The 16,366-nt window shown below is 36.3% G+C and overlaps 1 protein-coding gene across 1 annotated transcript in view; it reads left to right on the top strand.

Moving 5' to 3' along the window:
• ANTXR2 (ANTXR cell adhesion molecule 2) overlaps nucleotides 1-15,408 on the top strand; it is a 169,509-nt gene extending 154,101 nt beyond the window's left edge. Inside the window, exon 17 of the mRNA XM_055588895.1 lies at nucleotides 15,347-15,408. Coding sequence (XP_055444870.1) covers nucleotides 15,347-15,385 — 39 coding nt within the window. The 3' untranslated portion in view covers nucleotides 15,386-15,408. The remainder of the gene's footprint in view (nucleotides 1-15,346) is intronic.
• The last annotated feature ends 958 nt before the right edge of the window (nucleotides 15,409-16,366 follow it).

Here is a 16,366-nt window from a genome sequence, read left to right as displayed (position 1 = left end):
TGTATGTGGAAAAGAGAGAAAGTGTGTGTGTGTGTGTGTGTGTGTGTGTGTGTGTATGTGTGTGTGTGTGTGTGTATTGGTCTTAAAAACTTTGAAAAGGAAATCACTTAACATCTAGGCTTAGTCTGTTGTAAAAGAGATGAGGAATACAGGTGTTTAGTCAGTTCAGTTCAGTTCATTTGCTCAGTCCTGTCCAACTCTTTGTGACCCCGTGGACTGCAGCATGCCAGGCTTCCCTGTCCATCACCAACTCCTAGAGCATACTCAAACTCATGTCCACTGAGTCAGTGATGCCATCCAACCATCTCATCCTCTGTTATCCCCTTCTTTTCCCACTTTCAATCTTTCCCAGCATTAGGGTCTTTTCAAATGAGTCAGTTCTTCACATCAGGTAGCCAAAGTATTGGAGTTTCAGCTTCAGCATCAGTCCTTCCAGTGAATATTCAGGACTGATCTCCTTTAGGATGGACTGGTTAGATCTTCTTGCTGTCCAAGGGACTCTCAAGAGTCTTCTCCAATACCACAGTTCAAAAGCATCAATTCTTTGATACTTAGCTTTCTTTATGGTCCAACTCTCACATCCATACATGACTACTGGAAAAACCATAGCTTTGACTAGATGGACCTTTGTTGGCAAAGTAATATCTCTGCTTTTTAATAAGCTGTCTAGGTTGGTCATAACTTTTCTTCCAAGGAGCAAGCACCTTTTAATTTCATGGCTGCAATCACCATCTGCAGTGATTTTGGAGCCCAAGAAAAGTCTATCACTGTTTCCATTGTTTCCCCATCTATTTGCCCTGAAGTGATGGGACCAGATGCCATGATCTTAGTTTTCTGAATGTTGAGTTTTAAGCCAACTTTTTCACTCTTCTCTTTCACTTTCATCAAAAGGCTCATTAGTTCCTCTTCACTTTCTGCCATAAGTGTGGTGTAATTTGCATACCTGAGGTTATTGATATTTCTATTGGCACTCTTAATTCCAGCTTGTTCTTCATCCAGTCCAGCGTTTCTCATGATGTACTCTGCATATCAGTTAAATAAGCAGGGTGACAATATACAGGCTTGACATACTCCTTTCCCAATTTGGAACCATGTCCAAATTGGGACATGTTGTTGTTCCATGTCCAATTCTAACTGTTGCTTCTTGACCTGCATGCAGATTTCTCAGGAGGCAGGTCAGGTGGTCTGGTATTCCCATCTTTTTAAGATTTTCCCACAGTTTGTTGTGATCCATACAGTCAAAGGCTTTGGGTGTTAACTTTGTGTAATTAGTAACTTGGCTTTTAAAAAAAAGAATTTATAACTGTTACTGCTACAGGACTTTACATCATAAGGTCTCTGCTTTCCTCTCTGACCTTATCTTCCACCCTTCATTGCTCAGTCTGCTCTTGCCACACTGTCTGTATTACTTTTCTGTAGAAATGCCAGTTACACTTTCCACTTGTTGATTTCTCTACCAGAATTATTCTTCCCCAGGTAGTCGTAGTTTCATTGACTTCCTTGGAATCTCTGTGCCATCTGAACATTTCTATAAAGTACAGCTCCTCCAGCACTGGTCTGCAACACACACGCTTATATATACTGGCATTCTGTAACCATTTACTCCAATTCAAATTCACCTTTTTATGGCATGGATTATTAATAAGTGGTGCTATGCTCTTGGTAATAGACCATATCAATTGTTCTACTATTTGTGATGAGAAGTTTGATCAGAGAAACCATATTGCAAAAACCTAATTCATGTTGATTATTATCTTTTTGACATGGCCTACATTAGTCTTTGATAAATTTTCTTTAGTTTTGTCAAAATATGTCCCATACTCATCATTTATATTTTTGTTTCAAAACTGAAATAAATCATTCAATTCCAAGGAGATTTAGATGTTTTTGGTATATAATATTATTTAGATAAAGCACGTTTGTATATAGGGGTGCTAGTTGTTTCGGGTATTCATTGCTTCTAAGCATTTTCAGCAGGTAGAACTAGAAAATCAATAGTTTTGAGAAAATCATGAGTTTATGGTATATTTTCAATTCTAATTTGGAATTAAAGGCTCTTACTAAATATTTTTGAAATCATACTTGTACCTCTTTTCTCTTACATTAAAAACCTTTGCCTTACCAATATTTAAATACTTATCTGCCCTGTGCTATAATATATATTATTATATATTAGCTGCTGCTAAGTCACTTCAGTCGTGTCCGACTCTGTGTGACCCCATAGACGGCAGCCCACCAGGCTTCCCCGTCCCTGGGGTTCTCCAGGCAAGAACACTGGAGTGGGTTGCCATTTCCTTCTCCAATGCATGAAAGTGAAAAGTGAAAGTGAAGTCGCTCAGTTGTATCCAGCTCTTAACGACCCCCTTGGACTGCAGCTTACCAGGCTCCTCCATCCATGGGATTTTCCAGGCAAGAGTACTGGAGTGGGGTGCCATTGCCTTCTCCTATATATTAGCTACAAATTAATAATAAAGTAGCATTAGCAAAATTAAGACTAGTGAATGAAATAAAACATTTTTTGTTGGTCTGTTTATTCTTAAATTATTTTCTGTAGTAGATACACAAAGAAAATACTGAGTTAAGTCACCTGAAATAGTTGTTTTATAAATGTGATTATGTATCCAGTTTGTTGGTTTCCATTTATTTTCAGTTCTTGCATCTACTGCATTTTATTTGTATTTGTCCTATCCATTCTTTATTCCTGTTTCTCTTTTTCTGACCTCTTTTGGATTAATATAGTATTTTATGTAATATATTAAGGTATACCTCTGTGCTGTTTTTCAGTAGTTGCTCTAGAGATAACTTTTCTTAATCTACAATCTAATAATTGTATACAAATTTAAAGTAATATAAAAACATTACCGTGGCCTAACTTTCATTTATTAACTTCTGTTTCTATGTGTTCTTATTATCATATATCGTACAGATGTTATGAATTCAGTAATATATTCTTATTATTTTTGCTGTAAGTAATAAATAGTATCATAAAATTTTTATTTTTTATATATTTATATTTCACATTTATGCACATATTTACTCCTGTTTCTCTTTGTTTCTTCCTGCACATCCAGGCTTCCATCTAGTGTCTTTTCTTTCAGTTTCAAGAAATTTCATTTAACACTTGTGGTTTTTGCAGTCTATTGTAGATAAATTATGTCAGGCTTTGCTTGTCTTAAAATGTCTTTATTTTGCTTACCTTCCAGAGGTTGACTTTTTTCCTCCCCATTGAGCATTTGAGAGAATTCTGCTGTCTTATATTTTCCATTGTTTCTGATAAAATGTTAATTGTTGTGCTTACAAATGTTTTCTCTATATAGACTATCTTTGGCTGGAATGATGAGGGGCAGAGAGATACCTCTTATGATATTCTTTGATTTTTGTAAGTTTCATTATATATTCTCTGGTAAAGTTTCCCATGTATTTATCCGGCTTGAAGACCACTGAGTTTCTTTGATATGTAGGTTCATGCCTTTCATCAAGTGTAGGAAATTCTTAGCCATTATTTTTGTTTCAAATTTTTCTGCCCCATTCCTTCTTCTCTCTTCTGAGACACCAATTACTCATGTGACAAACCATTAGGTATTGTCCCAATGGTCTCAGATTATTAGTTATTTTTTTCTCTTTTTTTTTCAATTTGAACAATTTATATTCTCTTACATTCAAGTTCAATGCATTTTTCTTCTGTTATTTTAGCCTACTTTTACATGAATCAAAAACATTCTTTATATCTGCTACTACTTTGTTATTTCTAGTTTTTTCATTTTGCTCTTATTGAAAGTTTGCATATTTCTGCTGAATTTCACCATATTTTTATGCATGCTATCCATCTTTCTCACTAGAAATTTTATTAATAATATTTTATCATACATATTTTAAAGTCCTTGTCTCTTAAGCATAGATTTGCCTGTATTAACTGTATTTTCTGTTGCAGGAAATATGACCTGCATTTTCAGGTCATATTGTCCTACTTCCTTGTGAATACCATAATTTGTGATTTTATGCTGGACACTGTCATTAAAAAATAAAAACTAACCTAGATAATATTTACCTCTGGAAACGTGTATACAGTTCCTCTGTCATGTTGCTGATTTAAGGTTGAGCTGGTCTCAGTTTGTTGCCATCTTAAATTTAGTGTACTACTGGCTTCCAGACATTTGAGGGCAGGTTCAAGGACTTTCCTTTAGTAGAGCTCTCCTTCCACCCCACCCCTGCTCCATCTCATATCTATCTCTGTCTCTCTCCTTTACCACCCACCTGTGAGCTTCCTAGTGGTTGGGGAGTTCTCTTTGCTCTCCAGCGTCCAGGACCACACCTCTCCCATCCCCACCAATTACCACTTTCTGTACTGAAAGACCCATTTCCATATTGATTCCTTGCCCTACATCCTTTGATTGGCCATATTCCCTGCACTGTCAGAAGGCCCCATGAATCCTCGAGGGATCTTTCTCAGTTCTCCTCTTCCAGGTTTCAACAGGTTATTGCCATGTACATCAAGAATGTCCTGAGTCCCTCAGGGCTGTTTTTCTCCTTCCTTTTCCCATTCCCCAAACCTTCAAGGGCTGCTTCCTTTTTCTTAGGGAAAGTCCTGTGTGTCTTTGAAAAGGTAATTATTTCACTCCCCTCCTGTTTTTCTCCCTAGCTTTCACTTGATTGCTTGGCTTTCAAGGAAAATGTTATGTACTATGTAGGGATCTCTCTCAGGTTTCCTGCTATGTCCCCAGCTTTTGGGGGGGTTCTGCCTTGCATTTAGTGAAGGCTATGTTAGCTTCGTGTCTTACTATTATGAGGTATGAATTAGTTGTTTCATTAACTGCCAGCTATATGCCTGAATCTCAGAAAAATAAAGATACATAGGTATTTGCAAAAGTAAATGTTAGCAGTACATGTAGAGTCACTAAAAGTTTGCAGGTGCCATAACAGAAGGAAGAGAAAAAAATCGAAAGGTGAATTCATCAGGCAAACTCAATACTTCCCTTCATGACATTAACTGAATCTCTATATGGTGTGTTGTCTCCACTATAAATGGCACATATGGTATAGGTTGGGCTTCTGTTAGAACAAAAGTATATGGAACTTATATTTTGGCTCAGTATATTTCAGTTTTTTTTAAAGCAGGATAACACAGATTTTAAAGAGGATAACACAGATTCTTACATATATAATATATATCATAATATATTTACATATATAATTATGTATACATTTTATACATATACATTTGTGTATATACTGGAGAAGGAAATGGCAACCCCCTCCAGTATTCTTGCCTGGAGAATGAATCCCTTGGACAGAGGATCCTGACAGGCTACACTCATGGGGTCACAAAGAGTCAGACACAACTGAGCAACTAACACTTAACTATGTGTATATATATTTTTCTCATTATGTGTGTCTATAGCGTATATATGTATATGTTTTTATATACATATATAGTGTGTATATATACCTGATAGTTGAATGTAGTCTTATTATACTATTAGTATTAGATATGTAAGCTTCACTAACTTGCCCTTTTACTAAAAAAATGAAATAAAGCTCTCAGGAAGTTCTGACAGAGAGAGAGACAATACTAGGTGCCCTTTCCTCACTCTGTACCTCCTGTTGCTGCAGGAAATTTTCACTCAAAGAGCCTATTGTGTTCTCAAGTCAATATTCTTTCCTGACATTTGTGATTTCCTAGACCTCTTCAGTTGTCTTGGGTCTGTTTCCTTGTGTATCTCTGCTTAGTACACAATTTTAAATTTGAGTCACTGTTCACTGTTGCACAAAGCATGAAGGTTTAGTAAAGTCTTTTTTGAAGTGCAGATATAAATAAATCAGCTATCTGTGTTTGAAAAGTCTAAACTAAAGTGCAGTTGTATGCTTCAGCTTGTCAATGGATATTTATGAGGTGAGCATAATACTATAACGGTTATAACAGTGAAATATATCCTGTGCAGATAGCTAGTAAAGGAGCTTGCAGGTGTTAATGCCAGCAGAATTTTAATGCTCAAGAGATGGGAAATGTGGCACTTGCTCTGCTTAATGCTACTCTGGTCACAGTAACAATCAATTGGCAAAATCAATTTTCAAATATTGCAACAGAGTTGGGGGTCTATGTATTTGCTGCTAAGTCACTTCAGTTGTGTCCGACTCTGTGCAACCCCATAGACGGCAGCCCACCAGGCTCCCCCGTCCCTGGGATTCTCCAGGCAAGAACACTGGAGTGGGTTGCCATTTCCTTCTCCAATGCATGAAAGTGAAAAGTGAAAGTGAAGTCGCTCAGTCGTGTCTGACCCTCAGCGACCCCATGGACTGCAGCCTGCCAGGCTCCTCCATCCATGGGATTTTCCAGGCAAGAGTACTGGAGTAACCAACAGTAAATATATTGGTTCTTACTGCTGTCTAATTTTAATCTCCTGGTTTCATTAGCTGAAGAACAGTCACGGCACTGGACATTTTTATTTTGGGTCTCAACTTTCTACTCCTACTTATTATGTGACCCAAGAGAAGGTATTGCCAACGATGAAATGTCAATGAACTTCTTACTCTAATAGAAACTTGGTGTTTCCTGAAAATCACCTAAATGGAGTTAAGTGATATGCTGGTTTGTAATATATCCATGGTACATTCTGTTCCTTCTTATACTGAGGGAAATTGAATAACAGAGTAAAGCCTCTGCACAGACCTGAGCTCTAAGAGATGAATTGGCATATAAGTATGTTTAAAGTTTATAAAGCATCATATTGCGCTTATTTTTTCTAGCAATCAAAGAAAAGGAAGTTAAACGTTTAGTCTTTAGACCTAAGAGATTTATTTTTGTAGGAGAATTTTTGGAATTTTATGGAATAGTATAGTTTCAACATGTTTGCATGTTTAAGCTTCAAATTCATATTAGTTAAGATTAAATTGACATCAGCTATCTCCATGGTACTTCAATAAGTCATGCCAGAATAAGAAAAGGCAACAAAGAAGGGAATTAGACAAGATTTGATCTTTTGTGTAAGATAGAGGTTGAGGTGTAATAGATTTGTTGGAGAATTTTAAAGGTTTAGAGGAGTGTGGAGTCTTCATAATTAAGAAAGTTGAGAATTAAGAGAGAAATATATTAGTTTACAATTACTTATACCTAATCCACTTGTAAAGAAATATTGAGGAAAATGTGTATAAAACTTAAGGATAAAAATAGAGAAATAATCATGGGCCAAAGTATTAGCTATACCAGAAAATGTACACTAAGAATAGCAATGCCTTAGAACATGATGTAAGTCTGAGCTTTTGGAAGTCAAGGCGCAAAGAGAAAGGCTGAGTTATACAGTTGGCATTACATAATACAAGGGAAACGCATGAGCTTACCAGAAATGACAAGCTTTTTCCTACCTAGCTCTGAACTCCAAAAATTGATCCCTTAATATCATCATCCTCAATAGCAATTTTCCAAAATGCGAAATTCTCTATATATGATCAAAGTTCATATGGGGTCTTGATATGACCAAATGTTGAAGGGATAATGCTTTAATGTTTTCATAAATATATTTAGGAAGGCATTATATTTCTAAAGAGAAGTAAAGACACTAAGTCCAGATATATTGATAGTTTACTGGTGATCTGGTTTTACATAGGTACGAATAGCTTGAATAATAGTTATCAAACTATAATTTTAGTTTAAGCAAAAACAAAATCTTATATGAATTGCAATTTTAAAGCATAGATAAGAGTACAGCTTCTTGATTTGAATTAGGAGAGCTTGTATGTGTCTGTTTCCGCCATTCTTGTGCACTATTCCAGCTGTAGTGAACCCATGGGACATCATAGACTACAGTATGAGGAACCAGACTGACCTAGAGAAATCAGTGGCTAGCATTTCACTTAGAACCTCACTTTTGAAAGATAGTTTTGCCAACAGATCTGGGGAGGAAGGATTCCAAAATTATTATTGATGAGTATACATATTCTATGTTGTTGATTGAGTGGATACACACACACACACACACACACACACACACACACCCTGCTTCTTTGTGCCTCAGTGATAAAGAATCTGCCTGCCAATGCAGGAACCACAGGAGACATAGATTTGATCCCTGGGTCAGGAAGATCCCCTGGAGGAGGAGATGGCAACCCACTCCAGTGTTCTTGCCTGGAGAATCCCATAGACAGAGGAGCCTGGCAAGCTACAGTCCCCAGGGTCACAAAAGAGTTGGACACAACTGCGTGACAGAGCACACGTGCCTACATATGCCCTGGATACTATGCATGTTATTGGAAAGTCTGATGTTGTATGAAAGTTTTATCTTATATTTTCATTTAAAGGTAATCAACTCCTGTATGCATAGGGTTTGACGTAGGCTATGTGTGCACATGTACACACTCATGAGTGTGAACATGCACATACATACAGACATTTAAAGAAGTTAGATTGCTGATTGTGACCTGGACAAATGCTTGAACAGGCCTTTTATAGAAACTCTTAGTATTATATACCATAAAAATGAAAATATTGACTGTGGACTATACAATTTATTAATCATCATCTTCTGCCATACTCATACCCTCTTGAGTAGAACTGCACTCACATGAGTTCATCAGGGTATTGACTGTAAAAGACAACCTTCAGGCAAGTAAATGAGGTGACCTATGGGAACATGAATGCTGAAGAACTTTGGCATAGATGGTAGATGATGGTGATTCCTGAGAGCAGTCAGTGGGTTCCTGGGCTGATTTTTAGAAACATACATATAGATCGTTAGAAAGGATCACATTTTTGCTGATTGAATTTACTCTTTGAAAACTATTTTTTTTTAACTATCAAATGTATAAATATACAGAAAAGATATAAAATAGAATGTAAGAAATCATACAGTTCCACTCCTCATAGTATGTTTGGTGCAGTCTGTTAGTCTTGTCTTTTACTCTTTAGACATACACTGTTAGTTGCTCAGTTGTGTCTGACTCTTTGTGGCCCCATGGACTATATGAGCCCTCCAGACTCTTCTGTCCATGGAATTCTCCAGGCAAGAATACTGGAGTTGGTAGCTGTTCCCTTCTCCAGGGGATCTTCCTGACCTGGGTCTCCTGCACTGCAGGCAGATTCTTTACCATCTGAACCACTAGGGAAGCCCGCCAGACATACTCATTGCATAGTAATAAATATAGTAAGTAAGTGTTAATCACTCAGTCATGCCTGACTCTTTGCGAACCCATGGACTGCAGCCCACCGAGCTCCTCTGTCCATGAGATTTTCCAGACAAGGATACTGGAGTGGGTTGCCATTTCCTTCTCCAGGGGATCTTCCCAACCCAGGGATCAAACCCAGGTCTCCTGCACTGCAGGCAGATTTTTACCGACTGAGCTACAAGGGAAGCCCAATAATAAATATATATATATATATACAAATTGGATTTTTTTCACTTATTATTTCCCTACATCTTTAAATATTTAAAATTTTTTCTATTTTAATGGCTACATATATGATAGATGAATCATAATTTAATTTTCCTCTGATAGAAATAAATATAAATTAACTGTTATATTTTTCATATTATAAAAACGCAATGGTAAACATTTTGAAATCTTTGCCTAGATACTTTACTGGGCTGAATTCCCAACATGAAATTACTGAGTCAAGGAATATAAGCTTTTAAAGACTTATTACACATGTGGCTTACTATATAATTTTTGCCAATTTATGCTTTCACTAGCAATGCATGAGTTCTCTTGCCACAGAAGCTCACTAATTAGGTAATGTGCTCAATATAAAGTTGCATAAAACAGTTTTACGTTCAAAGTGAGGCAGTTTTATTCCTTTTAAGCCATAATTTTTATTAGGTAAATAAAATGTCATTCCCAGATCATAATACCATGGTTTCAATTATTAATATATAAATGCCTTTCTAATATACTACAACTTATTTTAAGTTGGTAAATATGCCAATAAAAATATTGTTTATAGTTTATTTGCCTCATTGATTGTTTAGCATATTAAGAAGGTAAATTATAACCTGGCCAGTCATTATCTGAATTATCATAGTTTTGAAATTAATGTACTTTAAATGTATTTGGCTATAATCTAAAGTCAGTAGTTATTCTATTTGTTCTACCTAACCTTAATTTTTTAAAATGTTTAAGTAGTTTTGCTCCTAATTTATGCAAAATGAATAAATTTAACAATTATTTCATTGCATCCAAAGAATTCTATACTCCCAAGGCAAAAGAATAGAATATATTCATAGTTCATTTTTAAACAAATGTAGTCCTAAGGATACTATTTTAATTCAGTTTCATATTGACTATATGTTGTTACTGTTGAAACTTATGAACTGGTGATTTACAAAGCATGGTACAACATTCAGATTGGTTGTAGTGATTGACTAATTGAATAAATAATATGGTGTTACCTAAATCATCACAACAACAGTATACTTTGATTTCACCCATTATTTAGATGCATGATTAGAGCATGATTTTAAGTCAGGAAAATTATTTTTTAAATATTCAATAAAAATTTAGAAATATAGAGAAAATTAATGGGTTTTTTTTCTGCCTGCAATGCAGGAGACCCAGGTTCAATCCCTGGGTCAGGACAATCCCCTGGAGAAGGACAGGGCATGGCAACCCACTCCAGCATTCTTGTCTGGAGAAGAGCCTGATGGGGTCCATAGGGTCTCAAAGTCAGGCACAGCTGAAGCAACTTAGCATTCATGCATAATACAATATTACACGTTATTATATATTATTCTCTAAACACTGTGTCACCTGAATTCAAGCTTCTTTTATTATTTTGTAAAATATAGCATAAATATAATATAGCGTGCTCAGTTGTGTCCAACTCTGCAGCCCCATGGATTGTTGCTACTCTGTCCGTGAAATTTTCCAGGCAAGAATACTGGAGTGGGTTGCCATTTCCTACTCCAGAGGATCTTCCTGACCCAGGGATTAAACTCGCATCTCTTGCGTCTCTTGCATTGGCAGGCGGATTCTTTACCACTGAGCTGCCTTAGGAAGCCACATCTGTTTTAACTCTTGCTAGCAGAAACCTTGCGTTCATTTGTTTTAGCATATTACAATTTTAGTGGTTTATTTTAGAGAGTCTATAGTCCTTTACCTGGTACTAGTATTAACCTCTATTTAGAGAATAAAGTATTAAAATTATGTATCTATGTATATTTCTGTATATTTAGGTTAGTTCAACTAACTTTTTAAAAATTTTTCAGAGCTTGATTGTTTATAATTACAGTGAAATAGGGGGGCTTCCCTGGTGGCTTAGCAGTAAAGAATCTGCCCACAATGCAGGAGATGCATGTTCAATCCTTGGGTCAGAAAGATCCCTGGAGGTGGAAATGGCAACCCACTCCAGTATTCTTGCCTGGAAAATTCCACAAACAGAGGAGCCTGCCAGGCTACAGTCTATAGAGTCGCAAACAGTCACACACGACAGAGACTGAACACGCACATGCACGCTAAGTGAAATAGTCTCAGGAAAAGAATCGCTTTTTACTACTAATATTTTCCATTCTGAACCATTCAGTGATGAGTCATTTGCTCAAATTATTTTATATTGCTTTCCTTGTTACCTTGGTAACAAACCTTTATTGTATAGGCATTGTAAGCATGAGGATATAGCAGACCTATAAGCCCTGTCATATCCCATTTCCTGTGAACAAAAATTGCTCTGCAGTTTTCTGGCCTAGAGTGCTTGCTTTGCCATGATATCAATGGCAGCCCAAACATTCTTGACCTTAAACATAATTAGCATGATATTAACAGGTTTTGTAAGCTTAGTATTGAGTAGTGGTTGAGGCCCACAGACTCTTAATTACAGCCACTTGCAACCAGGATTTGTTGCCTTGATTTTAGAATATTCTGGTAAGTGAATAGTAGTAGCTAGCATGAAATAATCCCCTGGGAGTAAGATAACTGATAGAATACTAAATAAAAATTTCCTTTGGCCAATAGTTTATTTTTTTCTTGATTATTCTTTATCTGTCTTTTCTTTTTAGAACTACTCTATTCTATGTTTTTCCATATTATCTTCTCTCCTTTACACTGTTGTATTTTTCTCCTTTGTAATCCATTTTTTTTCCTCTCTCAAATTCGTACTTTTTCTGTCTTCCCATTTTCAAGGTCTTCTCATCCCCAAGTAAAGGTATTCTTTTTTTAATACACCATCCATTTGTCCAGTTGTTTCTAAGCAAGTATTTATTACATGTCTGTTCTATGTTAGACATTGTGCAATAACATCATAGACAGGAGATGGATAGTGACTGTTTTTTAAATGAGAGTTTACTATATGCCAGGTACTATTCTAAGTGCTTTATAGATATATATTAACAGACTTAATAGTATAAACATTCAATTTTTAATCCACATTTTATTGATGAAGAAACCATAAGTTGCTCATGATCCCACAGTTAATAAATAACAGAACTGGATACATATTCAAGCTTTGGAGCACTCAGATTTGAGCACTATCTTTTCTTTTGGTCTTGGAGCAAGCAATTAGGGTGCAATGTGGTTTGGCCATTATAGAGATGCAATTTCGGGGAAAGAGCCACATGACTGGGTGAGCTGAGGAAGGCTTAAACAGAGGAAGTAACTTCTGAGCAAAACTCCTCTGTTACCAATTTCTGAATTCCTATAAATTAAAACATGATCAGATCTTGATAAAAGTGAAAAACACTGAGTCCATGATTAGAAGTAGAGGAGGTATTTGATTGTTTTTATCAATGTGTGTGCTAAAATCCAGGGTATATATGGTATTCACCAGGGTTTTGAGGTACTTAAATCAATAGACTGATGATCACTACTTAATCCCAAGGTTGGGAAGAGTTGGAGTAAGGACCTCAGGGTGAAAATCAATAGGGCTTTCTTCATTTTAGTTTCTAGGTCTTTAATTAAACCACACCAAATGAAATAGAAAATAATTTAGTCTGGAATAGTTTAGAAGATAACATGATTTTGAAAATTCAAGTGTACTGTGAATTTCTCTGTTTAAACCCTCCAATTGCTTAAAATAAATGAGTCAGCATCACTAAGGTTAATTTGATTTGTAGAATAGAAATGGTCAGAGAAAGAACTTTACACTTAAATCTAGTTAACTAGTGATAAAATGCAAATAAAAGTAGAAATTCATGAAAACTTCTTTTTTGAAATGATATAAAAGAGAGAAAACTTTTACATTTTTGGTCCAATAAATACACAAGAAAAGATGTCATTAATTTGTATCTTTGCTCTCTAAATGCCATTCCTCATATATTTCCTTTTGTTTGGTTTTGGAAAACTGCCAGAAAATAATATTTTTAATATACATCATTGTTTTAATATGCACAGTTAAAATCTATTTTTCATTGTATGTATTTATACTATTTATACTGTCATGGCTCAGAAGGACTGATTTACTGCTTTGCCCAAATATTTATTAATTATGTCATTTTCCTTCCTACCCCCCTGAAAAAAATTTTTTCAAGAGGGATATATAATGAAAATAACATTTAAAAATGTTTTTCTGGGCACATGATGCCAAATGTAGCTAATCTGGAGAATAAGCATCTTTTCCCTTAATATTCATTCTGAAAATCTTGTTTGAAAGTTCTAGATAATACAAAAATACAGTCTAAGTACATGACCTGTGATCATTTCATTATCAAGAAATTTTGATCTCATTCTAAAGTAGTCTTCTCCAGGATTTTCTGCCACTTCCTTTTGCACAGATATTATCTGTAGACATTAGGCACAAAGTAAGGAATAAAGTCGACAATCATAGTAATAACGTTACCTCCAAAATTATTTAGAAAGCAGGTAATTTGATGAATATTTGCCTCTTCAGTTCAGTTCAGTCACTCAGTCGTGTCTGACTCTTTGCGACCCCATGAATCACAGCACGCCAGGCCTCCCTGTCCATCACCATCTCCCGGAGTTCACTCAAACTCACGTCGATTGAGTTGGTGATGCCATCCAGCCATCTCATCCCCTGTCATACCCTTTTCCTCCAGCCCCCAATCCCCCCCAGCATCAGAGTCTTTTCCAATGAGTCAACTCTTCGCATGAGGTGGCCAAAGTACTGGAGTTTCAGCTTTAGCATCATTCCTTCCAAAGAACACCCAGGGCTGATCTCCTTTAGAATGGACTGGTTGAATCTCCTTGCAGTCCAAGGGACTCTCAAGAGTCTTCTCCAGCACCACAGTTCAAAAGCATCAATTCTTCGGCCCTCAGTTTTCTTCACAGTCCAACTCTCACATCCAAACATGACCACTGGAAAAACCATAGGCAAGAGCAAATGTAAACTACCTTGCTTTAATATTTCTTCATTGATTTCTGAAATTGCCAACTTGTTGTACAGTGATTTTTGAGAGGAAAACAGACAAAAATCTTGTTTCCTTTTTAATATACCATGTACAAAGGATGTACACTTGAAATAAATGTATTTTTCACATTTAAAGGGAAATGAAAAGACAGTCTAAAATATGAAGTTAGAGAGCAGATATTAAGAGAAATAGGACAATCTCCATAAGATGATGATCTGAACCCTAAAGTAGAAAGCAGTGTGGTAGCTTTGGACTAAGGAATCTGGATATGATTTAGACAGTACAAGACATCAACACTGTCACACCAAGGAGGGGAAGAAGGGGATCTTTTATTACTAACTGGAAATTTAATTTCAACTAATTCTTGGATTGTTTATAGTTACATATGAAACAATGTTTCTCTATAAGCTTTATTGAAGTGCCAAGGAACTGGAATGGCAGACTCTCTTTGGAAATGTGGAGTGCAAATAGAGTGACTACGTGTAGAGACCATGTAACAGTGGTGTGCACTTGTGAGAAATGGTTGAGAGTAGTGGACAGGAATGCTAATAAGTCTCTTGTGAAAGCCTATTATAAAATGGAATCACAAAGAAATGGCATCTCTCCCTTTCTCCCTGACTTCTTATTCTCAATCTCTTCTATACAGTCCTCATGTATGCATTTTCGAAGCACCAATTTTATATCAGCTTTAAAAACACCAGCTTGCATAAAGGGATACTTTTATTTCCTTATAGAAAATATGAGTTTGTGGCTTTTATATTTTTATTGCTAGGATAGTAATACTGTTCTTTAAATAACAATACCCAAGTTCTATTTCTCATAGTTGTTTGTTTTTTTTTCCGCTCTAATTCTATCATGCCATTGTGTAGATGAACTTGCTATGGTAAAGATCTGAATAAACCATCATGCTTTGACCCTGGGGAAAAAAATTATGACCATGTTTCATCTTAATGTCGACCTTACCTTGGGTAATTGTTTGTTATATCATAGTAGAAAAACTAGGTGTTCTCAGGCTTTTAAAATAATTATTTCAGTATTTCAATAAGTATTTGTTTCTTTCCTAGGGCCGGTGCATAAACTTCTCTCGTGTTCCATCTCAGTAAAAGGAAAACGAGAAGGCCAAGAGGTACGAAGATGGCACACGTTCACAACGCCGATTTCCAACCAAATGAAAAAAGTGCATTTCAGAAGTTTTTGGAAGAGCAGCTTTATTCCTCTCAGTCAGGAAATGTTTTCTCTGCCTTCTGCTTTGCTTGCACCAAACATTTTCAAACACTTGTTCTGCCATCTACATGGGAGTTGATGAAACTCAGTGGTAACTCATGATTCAGGACATTGAAAATAAAGAGGAACATTAATGGACATGCTGTGGTTTATACAAGAAAGTCTGCTTGAATGTGTAGAAGAGGACAAAGGGAAAACAAAAGTGTGAGGATGATGTCAAAATAGAGAGGAAAAAAAACAATTGGCTGTGGTGGATCCTGAATGGAGAAAGGAATGTTTTACATGGAAACACGGCACTTGTGTGTTTACATGGCAAGATTGTTAGCCAAAGGCAGAGTGCGAAATCTCCCACCAGGCTCAGCAAATAATGGAGTCTATTGGCTTATAGCTATGTCAGATCACGAAAGCCTTCCAAGTCCCCCATACCACAATGTGCCTTCCGGGAAGCTTCTGACTGGAAAATCTTGTCATTCTAACACTGAAAAGTGCACACGCATGACAAAGTGTAGACAGGATGCCTCAAGGTACTGGTAGCAAGCAAGATTTTGCCCTTTAGTTTTTGAAGACACCTTCCTTTCATTATGCACTTGGGAAAAGAAGAAAATTAATAGTGCATTATTCCACAGGAAGACAACCTCTCACCAGAGATCTTGAGTGGAGTTTAATGGACTCATGATTTGAGAACTTGTCCCTGTGATGGGTCGATTTACCCCTCTTGCTATGTTTAGGGCTTAGTAGTGCATAAAGCATTAATATCTGTAAACATACCTAGGAGTTTGTTTTGCTTTTAATTTAAAGGAAGCAGCAACCACAAAGCTTCCGCTCAGGGTTTTTTTCTTCCTCCAAGTCTCCAAGGGCTC

The sequence above is a fragment of the Bubalus kerabau genome, chromosome 7 (genome assembly GCF_029407905.1).
Source record: "Bubalus kerabau isolate K-KA32 ecotype Philippines breed swamp buffalo chromosome 7, PCC_UOA_SB_1v2, whole genome shotgun sequence".
NCBI classification, from domain to species: domain Eukaryota; kingdom Metazoa; phylum Chordata; class Mammalia; order Artiodactyla; family Bovidae; genus Bubalus; species Bubalus kerabau.
The sequence above is the reverse complement of the archived record's forward strand: the minus strand, read 5'-3'. Positions and strand labels throughout refer to the sequence as shown.